At 35.3% G+C, this 19,921-nt stretch overlaps 1 protein-coding gene across 1 annotated transcript in view; it reads left to right on the plus strand.

Moving 5' to 3' along the window:
• The window catches only part of ZNF451 (zinc finger protein 451), an 81,773-nt gene extending 63,276 nt beyond the window's left edge, over positions 1-18,497 (plus strand). The window contains exons 14-15 of the mRNA XM_040643594.1: positions 6,098-6,163; positions 16,592-18,497. Coding sequence (XP_040499528.1) covers positions 6,098-6,163; positions 16,592-16,638 — 113 coding nt within the window. The 3' untranslated portion in view covers positions 16,639-18,497. The remainder of the gene's footprint in view (positions 1-6,097; positions 6,164-16,591) is intronic.
• The last annotated feature ends 1,424 nt before the right edge of the window (positions 18,498-19,921 follow it).

The raw sequence follows: 19,921 nt of genomic DNA on the forward strand, positions 1-19,921 counted from the left end.
TTCCCCTCTGAGTACCCCTATGTGCTAGGTGTTTTTTTAATCATTCGTTCATATTCAGTGCTCTTTTTTTTTTTTTAATTTTTATTTAATTTTATTTATTTATTTGACAGAGAGAGAGAAACAGCCAGTGAGAAAGGGAACACAAGCAGGGGGAGTGGGAGAGGAAGAAGCAGGCTTCCAGCAGAGGAGCCTGACGTGGGGCTCCATCCCAGGACCCTGGGATCACGCCCTGAGCTGAAGGCAGACGCTTAAGGACTGAGCCACCCAGGCGCCCCATATTCAGTGCTCTTTTGAATTTACTGCTCTTTGGGGACACCTGTGTACTCTGAATTTTTGTAAAATGCAGAGATCGTACAGTGCATAAAGAAGGCTGTGGGCTTTGGTCTGAGTGCTAACCTTGCTGTTTCCTTGCTGTGTGACTTCAGGCAAGTTACTCAACTTTTTCTGACCCTCACTTTTTGTATTTATGAAGTCATAGAACTAGTGATATGTGTAAAGTATCTAGCACAGCATATAAAGTACTATGAGTGCTCAATAAATAGCAACTATTTTTATTATTACTACCGTAAGAAGAAAATATGATTCCTAGCCACTACTTTTTTTTCCCCTTAGTTTTTCTTTACTGTAGTTTTTATTGTGGTAAAATATACAGAACATAAGATTTACCATCTTAACCATTCTGAAGTATGTACTTCAATGATGTCACCTACATTTACATTTTGTACAGCCATCACCATCATCTATTTTCAGAGCTCTTTTTATCTTGCAAAACTGAAACTTTATACCCATTAAACAGTAATTCCCTACTTTTTCCCAACCCCTGAAAAACACCGTTCTACAGTATTTTGACTAAGTACTTCATATAAGTGAAATCATACAGCATTTGTCTTTTTGTGGCTGGCCTGCTTCACTTTGCAGAATGTCCTCAGGTTTCATCCGTGTTATAGCAAAGATCAGAATGCCCTTCCTTTTTAAAAGCTGAATAATAATGTATGTATCCATTGTATGTATAGACTTTATTTTGCTTATTCACTTATCCATCAACGAATACTTGCATTGTATCCATGTTTTTAGCTATCGTGAATAATGCTATTAACATAGATCTATAAATATCTCTTCAAGACCCTGCTTTTATTTTGAGTATATACTCAGAAGTGGAATAGCTGGATCATAAGCTAGTTCTGTTTTTAATTTTTTGAGAAATTTCCATACTGTTTTCCATAGCAACTATATCATTTTCCATCCCTGCCAAGAGTGTATAAGGGTTCCAGTTTTTCTACATCTTTGCTAATACTTGTTATTTTCCAGGTTTTGTTTGGTTTTGATGATAGCCATCCTAATGGGTGTGGAGTGGTATCTCATTGTGATTTTCATTTCCATTTCCCTAATGATTAGTGATGTTGAGCATCTTTTCATGTGCTATAGCACTACATTTTAAAAGTAATGAGAATTATTAAAACTAAGTGGCCAGAGATGTGTACAGTCCTTAAATCGTGTTTCATTTAGACCCAGATTTGAAGATGCTTTTGTAACTAATTCTAAAATTCAAAAAAGCAAGTTATACTGAATCACAGTATGTTCAGATTCAGTTTAAGACAATTATTTTTTCTTTATGAAAGACTTAAAGACATCAAATTGCCTAGTAGTGAACTTTGTAATGGGAAAATCAAAGAACAGTCCTTGGATAACTTTATTCCATCACCTTTCCTAATAAATGGCTTTGTAAGTAGTAGAATAATAGTATTTGTTTAAAAAAATGATATTTGATATATATTGGGACTTAGAAAATTTCTCAGTGTTCACAAATACCATAATTCTTCTCGGGCCTTTAGGTACTCTTGTTTACTGTAAGAATGCCAGGATAACTCCTTCCTTCTCGCTTATTAGCACAGTGTTCCTATCTTCAGATTTGACAACCAGACAGTTTCTTAAGGCAATGTGGTTTTGGGGCGGGAATCAGTGGACCTTTTTGAGAATCTGACAAAAGCTTTCTATGCTTTTTTCCTCAAAAATGAACATGTATATACAATATCACTTGCAATTTCAGGGGATTTGTGTTCTCAAGGCTCCTAGTTACCAACCATACCACAAAACTCTCTTTAGGATATGACAAATGTTCATGCTGTAAGTAACATCCAGTGAGAAGTTCTCTTATATTAATCATTGATTTAGAGATAGTCTGCTCATTTTTCAGTTTTTTTTAAATCTCCACCATAGCATAGACAAATGATAAAAGTTTGAGCCTCTTATTTCTTTCTAACTTTTCAGAAATTTTCCATTATTAGGACCAGAAAGTGATACTAGACTGGAGCTTCCAGTATAAACAAGGAAGACTGTTGAATAGTGTCATGAGAATCAGTTCTTATGTGATACCTTATTTTTAGTCTTTGCCAGTTTTTCAGTTAATTGAAGGTTTTTTCAGGAGGTACTTATCTCAGTAAAAATAAAGATATTCGGAGTGGCTGATTCCGAATATGAATGTGCGGTCAGTTGGCCATAAGGTATTACTTTTTTGCTTGGCATGGAGGGAACAGCTAAGTAGCTTTGCTACTGGTACTTTCTTAGATCTCTAACGTAGGGTAAGTCATTTACTTTTTGCAGCAAAGTAAGCCTTTAGACTAAGTTGGAGATTTGAATATGTCATGGCTTTTGCCCTATAAATTTTCTCTCCTTCTAAGCATCAGGATTCCAGCACGAGCATTTTGATTACAGCTATAATAAATGTATAAATCCCTTTAGAGATATTTTAAAACATCTATTAATTTGTCCTTAATTGACACCTTTGGTCCCTTGTACTTCATCAGTTCTGTTTTAGAGTGTACTCCTCATTGTTTTAAAACTTGGCAAGATACATTAATCTTTTCTAGTAATTCTAATCAGAGGAGCCAGGTAGACTTTCTCTTTTTTTTGGACCTTTTACATTTTATTCACAAATACATGTTCATTCTAACCAGAGAGTCATAATCCAGAGATGCGGATATAACTTGTCACTTAAATGTTTTAAAAAAGAGGGGCGCCCGAGTGGCTCAGTTGGTTGAGCTACCAACTCTTGGTTTTGGCTCAGGTCATAATCTCAGGATCATGGCAACCAGCCCCAAGTTGGCTCCATGCTAAGTGCAGAGTCTGCTTGTCGTTCTCCCCCCTCCTCTTGCTCCTTCCCTTCTGTTCCTGGCCCTCCCCCACCCCCCCACCTCCTCTCCCACCCTCTCTCCCTCTTCTTAAATAAATAAATAAAATCTTTGAATGTTTTAAAGAAGAGAAAGAGGGGGTGTGCCTGGGTGGCTCAGTTGGTTAAGCATCTGGCTTGATTTCAGCTCAGGTCTTGATCTCAGGGTCATGATTTTAGGCCCTGCATTGGGCTCCACATTGGGTGCAGAATCTACTTTAAAAAAAAATTTAAAAATAAAGGGAACTTTTTTTTTTTTTAAGAGAGGGAGGGGGAAGAGACAGAGGGAGAGAGAAAATCTTAAGCAGACTCCCAAGCCCAGCACTGAGCCCGAGGTGAGGCAGGACTCCAACGCACAACCCTAACATGACCTGAGCCAAAATCAACAGTTAGATGCTTAACCGACTGAGCCACCCAGACTCCCTAAAAGGGAACTAATCTTTATTGAAGACATATCATGTGCCAGCAACAGTGCTATCTACTTTTTATATTTGTAGCATTTGAAGATATTTAAACACATGTTTAAAGAATAACTTCCACATGTTATTTCTCTCTGCAACACCTTGAGGTAGGATGTGTTAGATTATCCCATTTCATAGATGAGGGAGCAGAGGTCCAGAAAGGTTAAAATAAGCTACCTGCAAGTATTTTTCTCTTTATCAGTATCTTCTGCTAAGGCTGGGGCTTTTACTGACACAAATGTCTGGTTTTATGATGTAGAGAATTCAGTGTGAATCATTGACTCTAACATTTCCTTGAAAGATAAAGATAATGAGAGACTTTGCTGCAGTGTAATGACATTGCAGAGTTTGTGTAAAGATACCAAATATAAGAGTTTTGTTTTGTTTTGTTTTGTTTTGTTTTAATAGGAAGATGCATGGGAGGGGCAGAAAATATTTGATTCTAGGTTCTGATACTGCTGATTATGTTAAACACGGCTAAGGAAAGTGAGCAGCACTATTAAATTCCCTTTCGTCTCATAATTAAACAAAGAAGCCCCTATGTCAGCCCCACTTTTCTGTGACTGAATTTCTATATTACCATTTTTTACTATATCATTGGTGACAATTGCTTATGTAACAAATTCTGTGGGCTCTAAAATATAACAGAACTTGACCAGATCTTGTAACTTAGTTGAAGAACATTGACTTGATTTATGTAAAATTTTCTTTTTAAAAACACAGTTTTGTGTGTTCAGTTGCTTATAGTTCTTTAGTGTTAAACATCTTCCTTGCAGTTTTATGTAAAGAATTAATATACCTAGAATATTTTTTAAGTATCGCAAGGATGAACTTGAACAGAGGCTATTATGAATTAGTGAATTCAAACTGAAAACAGATTTTACTGTGCTTTAAGATAATTTTTTTTGACTCTGAACACCACAGGACCTCGGACTTTGTCATATCTGTTTACTTTATGTCTTCATTTTGGAATGAAAGGGTGGAAGGAAGCATTAGGTATGGTTGGTATCTATAGAGCCGTACCAATTACACAAATTTTTAAAGCCATCTAATATTGAACATAAAAGTTCACCTTATGCTGTGCAAATGCGGCTGACTGAAGTAGCATCATGCTCTATCCAGGAGGCATTATATAAAATAATTGTTGAACTTAATTCTAAAAGTCTGCCTGACTGTTGTTTCTTCAGCCTATTAATGAGACATCTATAGGTTGTTGCTTTGGGCACTATCCTAAAAATCTGTATGATATAATTCTTTTTAAGGTAATGAAAATAGGAGAGAATATTCATGATTTTCTCTGCTCTACGGGGGTGCTGTTTGAGGGAAAGGAAACCTTTTTTAATTTCTGCAGCTGAGGATCATGCTGATCTTGTGATTCAAACTACAGTTTTGCCTTAGGCCTTGTATGCAATGATGAATTGTTTAGTCCAGTTAAGACATGCTGCAAAACTGGCATTAACTTTGAATTGTATTAACAGAAACCTTGGGTACTTTCTCTTTATTCCTAAGGTTTAATTTGTCGTTCTTCAAATTGTCAATGTAATGTTTTATTTCCCTAAAACATTGCCTGAAATACTTGAATTCGTAGGTGCATATAACAGGTTGTAAAAAAAAAAAAAGGTGTTTTTGCTGGAATGGTAAAAGATGACTTACAACAAATTTTTGCAGCAAAGAAATATATGTGAAATATAGTGGTTTTCATTTATAAACACTTAAAAAAATCTTTAATTTTTAAATGTATATTTGAATTTTTACGTTTTCCACAGAATCAAATATGTCCATATGACTTACATTCAGTTATTTAAACCCTGATTCAGTCACTATGATGTATATATTGACTTAAATGTAGTTAAAGTGATAAATCCAATGTTTGGTCACTGGTTCAAATTTTAAGTGACTTTTGCAAAACCTGGCCAATGTCGTTTTTATAGACTTAGGTCTTTCATTATGAAAGTATGTAAGATGTCAGGTAAGCGCGTTTGTGCTATGAAGAGGCATTGCTAATTTAAACCTGTGGTCTCTATAGCAATGAATGCATGATTTTTAAAATATGAAGAGTTTTATCTTACCATTTTTTAAAATTTTTAAGGTGATTTCATGCAAATTAAGCTTTGGAATTTATTTGCTAGATTTAAACAAACATACCAGCTTTTCTTAATTTCCAGTTTTTTTAAATAATAGAATTTTATATTTCATCAACAGTTGTGCTAAAAAATTTTTCAAATAATTTGAGTATAGAGCTAAAATTGAATTATTTCATTACTTTTTTTCCCTCCTTGATTTAGGTAGTATTTGGTAAGCATTTTTAAAAAGCAAACCTACAAAGAAAGTGGTATAATACTAATGAATTGTAATTAGTAAGCTTGGGTACAGAAGAAGTCACTGAAAATAATATTGTTTGAGAATACATAGGTTATGGCACAATAACTTTTTCAGAAATACATTTGTGTTTATTGATTTTGCCTTACAGAATGTGACAGTGATGATAACCTGGGTATAAAAAATACTTCAGTAGAAGAATTGAGATCCACAGAAGGTAACCTAATGAAGTTAATCCTTTTTCTATTTGACTCTATCTGTGTGTGTTTTAATTGCTCCCTCTCTTGCGTCTTCACCTGCTCTTCACCTTCACCTACTCCCTCCTACCCCTGATTTTCAAAAACATTGTTTTCCTTGTTTAAGGGAGAGTTTGCATTTTTTCATGTAAGATGAGTTAGGGACAAAAGCCTAAAATATTTTCCGACCCTTTGCAGAAAAAGTTTGCAAACCCTGGGCTAGGAGAAGGTTTTGGTTTCTGAACTTTTGTTTATTTTGAGTAGTATTAAATTAAGAATATTAAAAGTTAAGCAGTGGAATTATGAAAACAAGCACTTATATGTAAATGTTATTGGGCTGTCTTTCTTCTTAAGGGAAAAACTATTTTTCTTCCATAGGTTAAAAAGAACTTTTGTATTAGCCTCACATCAAGTCATTTCCAGGCTGTACCACTATTTGGTTATGTCATATGCCCTTTACTCACTTTGGATTTTGCATAACAGATTGCTTTTTAATAACCATAGGGAAAAACAAAACAGTGATTTTAGAGAATAGTTTAAGCTTCACTGAAGAATTGAAACCATTATACTGGCACCTTTAACATTAAAGGACAACAGTAGAAGCCTTAATATGCATTCCAATAAAGTATTGGTTGTTGGACATTTGAGAGTGGGAATGTGGAGACTAGAAAGTAGGGAGGAAAATGTGGCAAAACAAGCACAGACAAAATGGCCCAGCTGATTTGTTTTCTCTGTATTTGCTTGATCTCTCACATAATGCAATTAGTTTAATTAAGAGCATACTAGAGCTTTGTGTTATTAGGAGTTTGGGAATTTGAATCTGGCAGTGAAACTTATTCATCTATGCAATGAAGTAGAAAACTCTAATCTTTCTTTCTTATAGCCAAAATTCAGTGGTTAAACAAAGTTGGCAGTAAATCTACAACCTAATTGAAAGCAAGTTTTTTGACCAACTTGTTTTCTCAACATAGTTTTTCAAGGTCTAGCTCATTGCTTAGCAGCCACATAATGATGAGTTAAACAAATGAAAGAACTTTTGTGAGTTAAAAAAACAAACAAGGGGCGCCTGGGTGGCTCAGTTGGTTACCAGCATCTGCCTTCCTAAGCGTCTGTCTTCCTTTCCTCTCAGGCCATGATCCCAGGGTCCTGGGATCAAGTACCACATCGGGCTCCCTGCTTAGCAGGGAGTCTACTTCTCCCTCTGCCGCTCCCCCTGCTCATGCTCATGCTCTCTCTCTCAAATAAATAAAATCTAAACAAATAAGTAAATAACCTGCCACCCAAGTTGTTTATCAAGGCCACTAAAAGTTAAACACCATTGAGCACCTTAAATAGTTCAGACTTGGCAACCTTTTTTTGCCACTCATGACTAATCCTTTGGAAGATGCCACACAAAATCATAACTTTTAAATAACCACTCTTGAGAAGCCTTCACAGTTTTTATGGTTCCTAGCTAACCCAGGAAATCTGAGATATGTATAATGCAATGTGTACCAGAGATTCTAACATTTTGTTATCTAGGTTATTTTATGATCTGGAGAGTTTTTATATTTTTATGATTCTTTAGTTTGGCAAAAGGATTACTATTAAAGAATTCAAGAAAACATTCTCTAAACTTTTAGCAGTTATCATAGGAGGTGGGAAAAATCAACTGGAAAAATCAAAGTGTTAGAAGTGTGCTTGATTTTCTGATGTTTTATGTAAATAAACGAAACACACAGTGTTCCATATAAGTTAAGGAATATGTCTCCTCCAGTTTCCTCTGATGCCCTTCTTTTTTCCCTTTCACCCAACAAGAACTAGCTCAAATTTCATCTCTTAGGTTGAGCCATAGAGAACTGACATTTTGTAGACATTTTTGTATGGTCAGTACTTCTAGATTTACCATCTTTAGAAAGAGTTAACTGCTGCCTTCCCTGGGTTCCCTCTGTACCATACCAAGCAGATTTAAAATTTTTCTGTCTTATCCCCTTTACAAGTAAGATCATGTTTGTTGTTGTTGTTTTTATTTCACCAGTACCTATAGCACCCAGTGTTTGGCACTAAATAATTGCTTGTTGAAGAATAAACTTGTAACAGACTCAGAACATGTTAGAGCCATTAGGACCCATCTCTCTCTAGATGAATAAGGGAAATTAAGATAGAGGTGATTTGGCTGGGAGAAGAGTGGGTAATTTTATTGACCCTACACCATGGAAGCAGAGTGATTTTAGTCCAGACCTAATAGCAAAACTCAAAAAAAGCTTAAATAACTTCTTAAGCTTCTTTTCATTCTTCCCCTTCCCAACATAACACTATAAATGCCTGACAAATGGTAGCAAAAGGTAGGATAAATCTGCTTGTGACTTTTTGCCTTAAGGAGTGGTAGTTTCCCTTATCTACCCTCCCCTCCCACCACCATGATTTGTTTCATTCTTTGTTGTTCTCTGTAGACCAATATCAGACTCTGACTACCCATGCCAGTCGTAAAGATCCTCCATAATCTATTTTGTATACGAGACAGGGGAAATAGAGGCCACACAGTATGGTGATGTAGAGTGTAAACTTTGGATTCAGACTGCCTTGGTTAAAACTCAGCTCTGCTGCTTATGAGTCATGTAAAGTTGGGCAAGTCATTGAACTTCACTGTGTGTCATTTTCTTTATTTTAAGAAATGGGAATACTAGTATACCTAGTTTACTAGAATAATCTGGTACATGATAAACAGTACATGTACTGGTTGCTGCTGCTGTTATTGTGATATTGATCATCATTATTACTGTTACTCACTGTTACCTGCATCTAAGGCCTGCTTTGGAGAATGGCTACTTAGAGGTATCTTCACTCAAACCAATGGAAAAGAAAAAAAGACCAGCATTATGTGAATGGTTGCCATTGCAAAACCGTCTTTCTGTAAATGTCAGTGCTTTGCCCTAGAGTTTCTTCAATTAATAACAGTCATTATATAATTAATCTTATAAATAGTAAAATATATTGTGGCCAGTTTAAAGAACAAAGATAGGATAAGAGAAAAAACTGTAATCATAACAACTCTTCTAAGCATTAAGTAATTTGCCTTCACGTTCATAGTCTCACAATGATGGCGCATGCTTCACGTGTAAGTATTCTAATTCCTATTACTGAGTTCTTTCCTGTTCTACCATAATTACCTCTCTTTCAAAGAGAATGAAATTAAGGCAGACAAAATTCCCACAGATATTCGTTATTTCTTTATATAGCTTTCAGTTATTGTCTAATGTTCTTTCATTTCAACCTGAAGGATTCCCTTTAGCATTTCTTGTAAGGCAAATCTAGTAACAGACTTCCTTAGCTTTTGTTTATCTGGGGAAGTCTTCATTTCTCCATTCTTGAACACTAGTTTTGCTGAATGTAGAATTCTTGATTTGCAGGTTTTTAGTTTTTTGTTTTTTTTTTCCAGCTCTTTAAATATGTCATCTCACTGCCTTCTGGCCCTGTGGATTGATAAATAAGCTGCTAATCTTACTGAGAATCTCTTATACTTGATGAGTTGCTTCTCTCTTGCTGCTTTTGTTGTTTTTGGCTTTTGACAGTTTGACTCTTATGTGTCTCAGTATGGATCTCTTTCAGTTTCTTCCTGGAGTTTGTTGAGCTTCTTAGATGTGTAGATTCATATCTTTCATCAAATTTGGGACATTTATTGGCCGTTATTTCTTGAGATATTCATTCTGTCCCTTTCTTCTCCTCCTGGGACTCCCATAATGCATATCTTATTGCATTTGATGGTACTCCACCAGTCCCTTAGCCTGTGCTTGCTTTTTTCCATTTTTCTTTCTTATCTTCAAACTGGATAAATTATCCTGTCTTCAAGGTTGCTGATTCTTTTTTCTGTTTGCTTAAATTCGTTGAACTCCTGTAATGAATTTTTCATTTTAGTTGTACTTTTCAGCTCCAGAATTTCTATTTGGTAGCTTTTCATAATTTCCATCTCTTTATGGATATTCTCATTTTGTTCATACATGGTTTTCCTGGTTTCCTTTAGTTCTTTGTCCATGGTTTACTTTAGCTCTTAGAACATATTTAAGATAGTTGGTTTAAAGTCTTTGTCCAGTAAGTCCAATGTCTAGACTTTCTCAGGGACTCATTTTTCCCCCTTTAAATGGACCATACTTTCCTGTTTCTTTGTATTCTTTGTGTTTTTGTTGTTATTGAAAACTGGTTATGCAAATACCATAGTACCACTGGAAATCATATTCTTTCTTCTTCCCCGGAGTGCTGTTTTGTTGAAGGCTGCAGTTGTCCAGTGTTTACTTACTTTTCCAAACTATAGTTGACCTTTAAACAACATGGGATTGGGACACTGACACCCCCCCCACACACACACAGAATCAAAAATGTATATATAACTTTTAACATCCCCAAAACTTAATTACTGATAGCCCACTGTTGGCTGGAAGCCTCACCAATAACAAACTGTTGATTAATGTGTATTTTGTAGGGGTACCCGGCTGGCTTAGTTGGTTAAGCGTCCACCTCTTGATTTCGGCTCAGGTCATGATCTCAAAGTCCTGGGATTGAGCCCTGCGTCAGGCTCCATGGCTCAGCACAGAGTCTGTTTGAATTTCTCTTACTCTGCCCCTCCCCTAGCTTGCACATGCTCACACTCTCTCTTTCTTTCTCTAAAAATAAATAAATCTTACAAAAAATAGTCAGTCCACAGGCATCTGGGTGGCTCAGTTGGTTAAGTGTCTGCCTACAGCTCAGGTCATGATCTCGAGGTCCTGGGATCGAGCCCCACATCAGGCTCTCTGCTCAGTGGGGAGTCTGCCTCTTCCTCTGCCCCTCCTCCCACTTGTGTGTGTGCTCTCTCTCTCAAATAATCTTAAAAAAAAATAGTCAATACATATTTTGTATATGTATTATATACTGTATTCTTACAGTAAAATAATCTACAGATAAAAATAGTAAGAAAACCATAAGGAAGAGAAAATACATTCACAGTAATATACTGTGTTTATAAAAAATAATCCGTATATAAATGGACAGTTCAACACAGTTCAAACCCGTGTTGTTCCAGAATCAATAATATATATTCCTTGTCATGTCTGATCATTGAAGTATCTAAGCGTCTACTCCTTTTATTTATTTATTTATTTATTAATTATCTTTACACCCAGTGTGGGGCTTGAACTCACAACCCTGAGATGAAGAGTCACATGCTCTTCAGACTGAGCCAGCCAGATGCCCCTAAGTGTCTGTTCTTTTAGCTTGTGTTCAGCTGGTGTTTTCCCAGGGATTGCCTTGAATACCAAAAGCTTAAAAAAAAAAAAAAAAAAAAAAAAAAAGGCAAACACACAACAACAGAAACACCTTTCCTAGTGTTTGCAGATTGGCTCTGTGCTAGAACTCTTCAATATTTAGCCAGGCTTGCACTGAATCTACAGATCACCCAGTGGTAAAAGCTTAGGGTGTTTTCAAGTATTTTCTTAGCATTCATCCTGTCCGGTGCATGTGCCAGCTTTCTAAGTTCCCTAGTATACGTAGGTGCTTTTGAATGCTGTAATTTCCCAAAGAAATTTTCTGTGGCTTTTCCTTCTGGGTATCAGGCAGTCTGTTGTATGTCCTAACCATAATCTTTTGCCCCAGGCTGTGGTATTTTTTATTCTTACAGCGTTTTAAGCAATCCTCACTGCTTTTCTGTCCTGAATGGGTTCTGAGCTAGGCAAAACAGAGATGAGTGCTTTGCATCAGTCCTTCCCTGTAGCCCCCAGACAGATTAAAACAGACAACCCAGTAATTTGTCGTTTCTACTCTGCTCCATATGCAACCAGGACAAGGTTCCCATGCTAGGAATATATATGCGCTGCTGTCTTTAAGACTGCTACCATGTCAAGGGATGTTGAAGAAAGGGCAAGTAAAAATACAAAGAAGCTTTCCCACTGTTTTTATGTTTAGTGTTTGATTGGTTGCTCTGAATCTTTGAGGTTTTTTCAGACATTTGACAGTGGTTTCAGATGGTTTCTAATTGTGTTTCAGTGTTTCTGTGGAAGGACAGGTGTTTAGAGCTGCCTAGTCCACCATTTTGTTGAACTCACTCCAAGACTGATTTTATTTCCATCTAGTCCTAGAGTTTTCTTTCTGGGAGGTTTTTCAATACTAGATTTATTTTCTTTAATGTATAAAGATGTTCGGATTTTGTTTCATTTTGTGTCAGTTTTAGAGAATTGTGTTTTTCAAGAAATCTGTCCATTTTACCTAGATTGTCAAATGTTTCAAATGCACTTTTTATTTCTATAGGATCTGTGGTGTTACTTCCTCATTTGTTACTAATATTGGTGATTTTTGTTTTCTCTCTTTCTTGATCAGTCTAACAAGAAATTTATCAATTTATTTGATCTTTTCAAGGAATGAACTTTTTTTAGTTGATAATTTCTCTCTCTTTACGTTGCTTTCAATTTCATTGATTTCTGCTCTTTATCCCATTTTTCTACTTTGGGTTCAGTTTGCTTGTCTTTTATAGGTTCTTAATGACTTAAAATGTTTCTTTTTAATATAAACATTTAAAGGTATAAATTTCCCTCTAAGCCAGGGTCAACGAGCTTTTCCGATAAAACACCAGGTGGTAAATATTTTAGACTTTGTAGTTCCTGTTGTCTCAGTTAAAATTACTCAACTTACTATTTTAACATGAAACCAGTCATACAAATACATAAATGAATGCATATGGATGTGTCCAATAAAACTTCATTTACAAAAATTGCCTTTGGACTGGGTTTGGCCCACATACTAGTTTGTCATCCTCTACTTTTACCATGTTCCACGAATTTTCATATCTTGTCTTTTTGCTATTTTTCAAATTGAAATATTTTAATTTTCCTTGGATTTTCTTCTTTCACCTGTTGGCTCTTTAGGAGTGTATTACGTAGTTTCCAAATATTTGAATGCCTTATTATTCATTTCTAATTTAATTTTGTTGTGGTAAGAGAATATACTTTGTAAAACTTTAATCTTTTTAAATTTATTGAGATTTTTATGGCCCAATATGTGGTCTCTCGTGGTAAACATTCCATATGCACTTGAAAAGAATGTGTTTTCTGTGTTTATTGTGTAGAATACTTTATAAATGTCAGTTAGGTCAGGGTTGATATCAAATGTTTATCTTTACTGATTTTTTTTAATCTAGTTGATCTATCAGGTATTGCAGTAGGAATAATGAATTCTTCATCAGTGATTGTGGATTATTTTTCTCTAGTTCTCTATAGTTCCGTATACTTTTGTATTTTGAAGTTCTGTTCTTAATTGAAAAATTGTTTCATATTTTTGATGTGTCTTCCTAATGAATTGACCCATTTATCATTATGAAATGTTCTTTATCTCTGGTAATACCTTTTATCATGAAATTTTTTTTTTAATATTTTATTTATTTTTGAGAGAAAGTGAGCATATGGGTGGAGGTAAGGGGCATTGGGAGAGGGAGAGGTACATCTCTTACAGGCACCATGAAGCTCAATCTTAATTTTTGATTTACTGTAACAGTCTCTACTTTTAAATAATGGACTATTGGGGCACCTCGTTGGCTCAGTCAGTTAACCAACTGCCTTCAGCTCAGGTCATGATCCTAGGGTCCTGGGATCAAGCCCAGCATCGGGCTCTCTGCTCAGCAGGAAGCCTGCTTCTCCCTCTCTTTCTGCCCCTCCTCCAGCTTGTGCTCTCTCGCTCATGCTCTCTCAAATAATAAATAAATAATCTTTTTAAATAAATAAATAAATAAATAAAGCATTGTTTAGTCTATTAATATTTAATGTAATTTCTTACATGGTTGAATTCTTGTCTGCCATTTTGTTTTCTCTTTGTCCCCTCTTTTACTTATTAGTTCCTCCCTTCGTACCTTCTTTTGGATTATTATTATACTATATTTTACTGTATTGTGTGTATTTAGTTTTTACTATTTTATTTATTTATTTTTATTTATTTGAGAGAGAGAGAGAGCACAAGCAGGGCGAGCAGCAGAGGGAGAGGGAGAAGCAGGCTCCCTGCTGAGGAAGGAGCCCGACGTGGGACTCATCCCAGGACCCCTGGGATCATGACCTGAGCCAAAGGCAGACACTTAACCGACTTAGCCACCCAGGAGCCCCTAGTTTTTACTATTTTGATAGATCTATGTGCTTTTTAGCCTTTTGTATTAATTTTTATGGTTGCTGTAAAGATTACAATGTACATTTTTTGCTTTTTATAGTGTATTGAGTGCTAGTATACTCCACGTTATCTAAAATGTAGAAACTTTCCAACACTATAGATTAGTTTATGTCCTGTCCCCAAGTCTCTATGCTGTAATTTCCATATGTATTACATCTAAATGTATTATAAATTCTACCAGAAAATGTTATATTTTTTCCTTTAAACAGTGCTGTGAATTTTAAAGAAAGGAAAGAAAAAATAGGTATCCTTTTACATTTATTCACAGCTGCCATGAATCTTATGTAATTTTAATTGACTTAAATATACATAGCCACATAGAGTCAGTACGCATCAGATTGGACAGCACAAGCATGGTCTGTATTCTCTTATGTCTGGATGCCTTTTTTTTTTTTTTTTTAAGATTTATTTCTTTATTTGAGAGAGACCCAGAGAGCGGCAGGGAGCAGAGGGAGAGACAGACCCAGGCGGACTCTATGCTGAGCACAGAGCCCTGAGATCCTGACCTGAGCCGAAACCAAGAGTCAGATGCCTAACCAACTGCACTACCCAGGCACCCCTGGATCCCTTTTAGTCGGCATTGTTTTATAGATTCATCCAGATGTTAGCATGTAGCTTTGGTTTCTTCATTCTAATACCTTATAATATTCTATTTTATGTATATATCACAGTTCATCTATTATTTATAGACATTTGCTTTGTACTTTCTGGCTATTGCAGGTAATGCTACTGTAAACATTCTCATACATCTCTCTTAATGCACATGTGTGCATGTTTCTGGGAACATATATCTAGGAGTGGGATTACTTAATATTGTTCAAGTTTAGTAGGTAATGCCAAATTGTTTTTCCAAAGTGGTTGTGCCAGGGGTTTTTTTTGTTTTTTGTTTTGTTCCAGTAGTATATGTGAGTTCTCATTGATGTACATTTTCACCAATCATTTAAATTATTTAGTCTTTTAATTTTAGCTAGTGATGGGTTTATACTGTTATTTCTTTGTAATTTTAATTTACATTTTTCTGATGAATAAGGTTTATTGACCATTTCAACATAATCTTGTCTGTGCCTTTTCAGATTTCTTAACAGTTTTCTTTTGGATTTTTTAACTGATTTTTGGGGGTTGAAAATTTTTTGGTTCTTTCTGGATACAAGTTCTGTGTATTGCAAATATTTTTTCCCACTGTATGTCTTGCCTTTTTACTCATTTAATGGTGTCTTTAATGGATAAAAGTAATTTTAATACATCCTAGATTACCATAGTTTTCCATTATAGTTTTTTAATTGTTTAATATTTCCCTACACTAAGGTCATGAAGCTATTCCCTTGTATTATCTAGAAACTGGTACCACACTTTTAATTATTGTAACTTTATAAATAAGTTTTCATATTTTTTTACAAGTCTTGTCATCTTGTTTTTCTTTGCTAAGAGCATCTTGGCTGTTCTTTGTATTTCCTCACCCCTTGAATTCATCCCTGACCTAGAATCTAGCTTAACTTAACACACAGCCTGTAGTATTTTAAATTACAGAAAACATAACACCAGTGTCCTAGCTGAGAGAATGGTGTAGCTCCATCTTAGAGGGATCACTGGTACCTATGAACCAAGGAGCCTCTGAGAGACTTTGGTCTGGATGGGATGAAATAAACCTGGTGTGAGAAGCTGGTGAAGGCCAGGAAATGGAGAAACACTTGTAAACCCAAGAATGTCTTTCTTGTTCACTGTTGTATTCCTATGCCTGATATACAGGGAGCATTCAATAAATATTTGTTAAATGAGTGTACATATATATATAGATAATATAATATATATATATAATATATGCTTCTCAAGACATTGTATAGCCATGAGTTTCACTCTTTGCCTAAGATGCTAGAAAGCTTAAAACAAAATTTTTAATGCCTGTGAGATTTTGGCATTTCATGGTTTTGGCTTTCTATTTTAAGTCTTATATGCATTGCCTCAAGTGATTATTTGTCAGTGATTCTAGAAGTTTCTTGACTTTTTTCCCTAAATGGAAATAACTTGCAAGTTCCTTAGTAAGCTCATATTATAATTCAATCTGAGGTTATATCCAGATTCTCATTATTTTTAAATACTCAGATTTTATGAAGAAACTGCCAAGTCATCCTAGGTTTCTCAACTTTGTATTTCCTTTCCTTCTTGAAAAGACAGATGTAGTTGATGAGATTTACATAAAGCACATGTTTATTAGTTTTCTACCCTAAATTTTAAAATTCTGTGTTTTGTTAATGCAGATGTGGAATTAGAAGAAGCTATTAGAAGAAGTCTTGAGGAAATGTAAAGATATTACCACACAACATCAAGTGGCCTTGAAGAGACTCAGGATAATGAATTCTTGCGTTTGTTTTCTAAAGGAGACCAGAAATCTGTTAGTACAAATGTATTTGGAAACATGCTTTTTTTGCTTTTGCATCTGATATTTACTTTGTATTTTTGTGCTATTTTGCAAAAATGTACAGAGGAATAGAATACATGTTAATGCAGATATAAATCATGTATTCTAATATAGTTGTAACAGTTTTCCACTTAACTTTGAATTTATATATTTAGGTTAAAAGAACTAAAAAATAGAGAAGCTCTTGACTATTGTTTATATGTTTCCCAAATAGCATTAGTTGTTTAATTTCATTTGTACTGTACAGATGATTCTAGTTTATTTTTTTAGAAGTGAAAATGAATATAAATAAAACTGCCATAGCTCAGTTTTTCTGTAAATTCTATTTCTTATGTGGCACTAATATAGAATACCTTTGAGATCTTTGTTTATGATTATTAGAAGAGAGTAATGGAAACTGATCATGGAAACAGATTAAAAACTTTTATTGGCAATGTTCCTTGTGGCTCTCACTCAGATGTATAGTCCTGCTTTAATTGGAGCAGCACATTGCTGGAATTAAAAAAAAAAAAAACGAAAACCCTAATTTCTTTGAAATTATTAAAAAGAAAACTTTTCCATTCCTTTTACCTGCTTAGACTTTCGTGTGACTTGTATTTGTTTTTAAAGGGAATGATGTCAAAATGTTTGCGTAGAATTAAATTTATTTTTAATAACATTAGTCTTTTTTTATATATATTTGTGTAAACATAATATTCTTCCAAAAAATAATGTTGATGGTGTACTCAGGAGTAATCTTCCTTAACCTTTAAAATTTTTATTTCATTAGAAGTGTCTTCATTTTAATTATTCATTAAATAAATTGTCAATTTCCTACATTTGGTATTACACATTTAATTTTTAAATGGTCAGGCTCCATTGTGAATAAAAATAGAAAACTAAGAATTAGAAGACTAAGAAGGGCTTGTCACACTATCTTTGTGCATGTGTTTCATGACCAGAAATGTATTCCCTAAAGATTTTAAGTAGTAATTACATACCAAACTTAAAATTTCCTGTAAATATAAATTTTGTCTTTAAGACCAAAAAAAAAAAAAAAAAAATCATGGCTGGAATTTTCTTCTTTCTCTGCAACTTGATATTTTAGTGTAAAATAGCATTACTGTTTTTTTTATTACTATAATCTTTCCAAACCACATTGGAAACCAATTTGTGTTTTTATTTCTTAAGGTGTCAGTTCTGTCCTACCTGCTTGCATTTTTTTTTAAGTAGACAAACATGTAGGTTAAGAATTCACCATTTTTCCAAAATGACCATATTATATTTTTAATTTGTATGTTAAAGTCATCAAGCAGGGTTTTAGGAGGTAGTCATGAGCTGGACCTTAAAGACATCTCCAAGATCTTGCTCAATAGTGAGGAGCAAAAAGGATGATTCAGAAAGAAGAGTGGTGAAGCAGATGTGGGGGAGAGAAATCAACACCTCTTTACTAGAGGAGCCAAACACATACGTGACATACACTGATGTTCTGTTAAGCTTTTGTGGTGTGTATGGTAGAGAGTAAATGATGCAGTTTTTTATATGACAGTAAAGGGATATTTCATCATAACCCTTAAAAAAAAGATAATTGGGTTGTCTTATGTTTTCATTAATAATTGTCATTGTATTTCTACTTGTTAAACAATTATTTTTAAATTACCTCATAATTTGAACTTAATTTAGGCACAAAGAGGAGAGGTAATCAGTGGATGATATTACAGAAAGTTAAATGGATTATTATCAAAAGTAAATGTTTCCAACATCAACAAAGATGTGTATCTTTTCATTACATCATTTATTCATTCATTCATTCACTCCCTCACGAAGTATTTATTGAGTACTTACCATGTGCCAGTGACTATTCTAAGCACTGGGGATATACCAGTGAACAAAGCAAAGCCCACACCTGTATGGAGCACACCTGTATGGAGAGAGGGTTGGATAGTGTGTTATCCGTTATCATAAGCAAGTATATCCAATGGTGGTAACTAATGAAGGCAAATAGAGAAGGGAAAGATTGTGTTTCTGAGACTGGTGTGATCTGGCTTTTTTGGAAGGATTACTGTAGTTACTGTATTGAGAGCATACACACCAGAGACAAGAGTAGAAGCAGGAAGACCAGATAGGAAGGTGTTGCAGTAGTCCAGGTGAAAATCGATGGTGGCTGGGTGGCTGGGACCAGAGTGTTAGCAGTGGAATCCGGGAGAAGAATCCTCGTCTATTCTAAAAGTAGAGCTGAGGAGATTTACTTATGCATTGGATCTGTTGGATCGGAAAGAAGAAAAGGACAGGATGATTCTAAAATTACATGATAGACTTTCAGATCATTAACAACATGTCTTTGGATTCCAGGTCTGTGTCGTGATAATGACAAAATACATTTAATGAGGTCAAATAATCCCCTACAAAAATAGTTTACTAGTATGTAGATTAAGTTCAGAGGGAACTGGAATCCAGACTGAAGGCCCTCATCTCTGTTCAAGTTTTTAAATGGCTTTGATCGGCTTTGATCTCAGATTAAAGGTTGTGATTCAGCTTTATACTGTTATTATCTATCATTTTATGTGCCCTGTACATTCTTATCCTTGCAATATGAGGCGTATGGCTATAATGATATGAGAGCAAAGCACAAGTTTTTTTAAGTACATAAATCTGTGCTCCCAGTCCGCTTTTACTGACCTTTGTAGTATCTGCCCTAGTGACTTGCCGCATCTTTTTTAATTAACAGGAGATTTAAATAAATTGGGTGTGAAAGAAAGATGGGAAAGCTGTTTTTCCCCCTGTAAGCTTCTGTGGTGTTGTCAAAGGCTTTCATTATTTCCATCTCGGGAAAGGGATTGGTAACAGGACAGGGTCAGGCAAGTACAGACTGCCAAGGAGCTGTGCTTAAATGCTATCTGTGCCACAAAGGAATCTTTTCTCCCCATAGCAAAGGATTTTTAATGGCTTTGGTTTTGCCGTGAATTATTGGCGCTGGGAGAAACTAAGCGAGGCCGTCACTGAGTAATACCCACAGCCTACCGTTAGGTACCTTCGCGTGTGGGGAGTTGGTTACATTCAGGCTGCAGAGTCGAGGGCTCACGGGTAGGGGGTTGTTCTGGGGGTCTCCGCTGGGCTTTGGGTTGGCCCAGGGTCGGGAGAGAAAGATCCAGCGATCACGTTGGGTCCTCCCCTTCCTGCATCGGCCTCC

The sequence above is a fragment of the Ursus maritimus genome, unplaced genomic scaffold (genome assembly GCF_017311325.1).
Source record: "Ursus maritimus isolate PB19 unplaced genomic scaffold, ASM1731132v1 scaffold_29, whole genome shotgun sequence".
Classification (NCBI taxonomy): domain Eukaryota; kingdom Metazoa; phylum Chordata; class Mammalia; order Carnivora; family Ursidae; genus Ursus; species Ursus maritimus.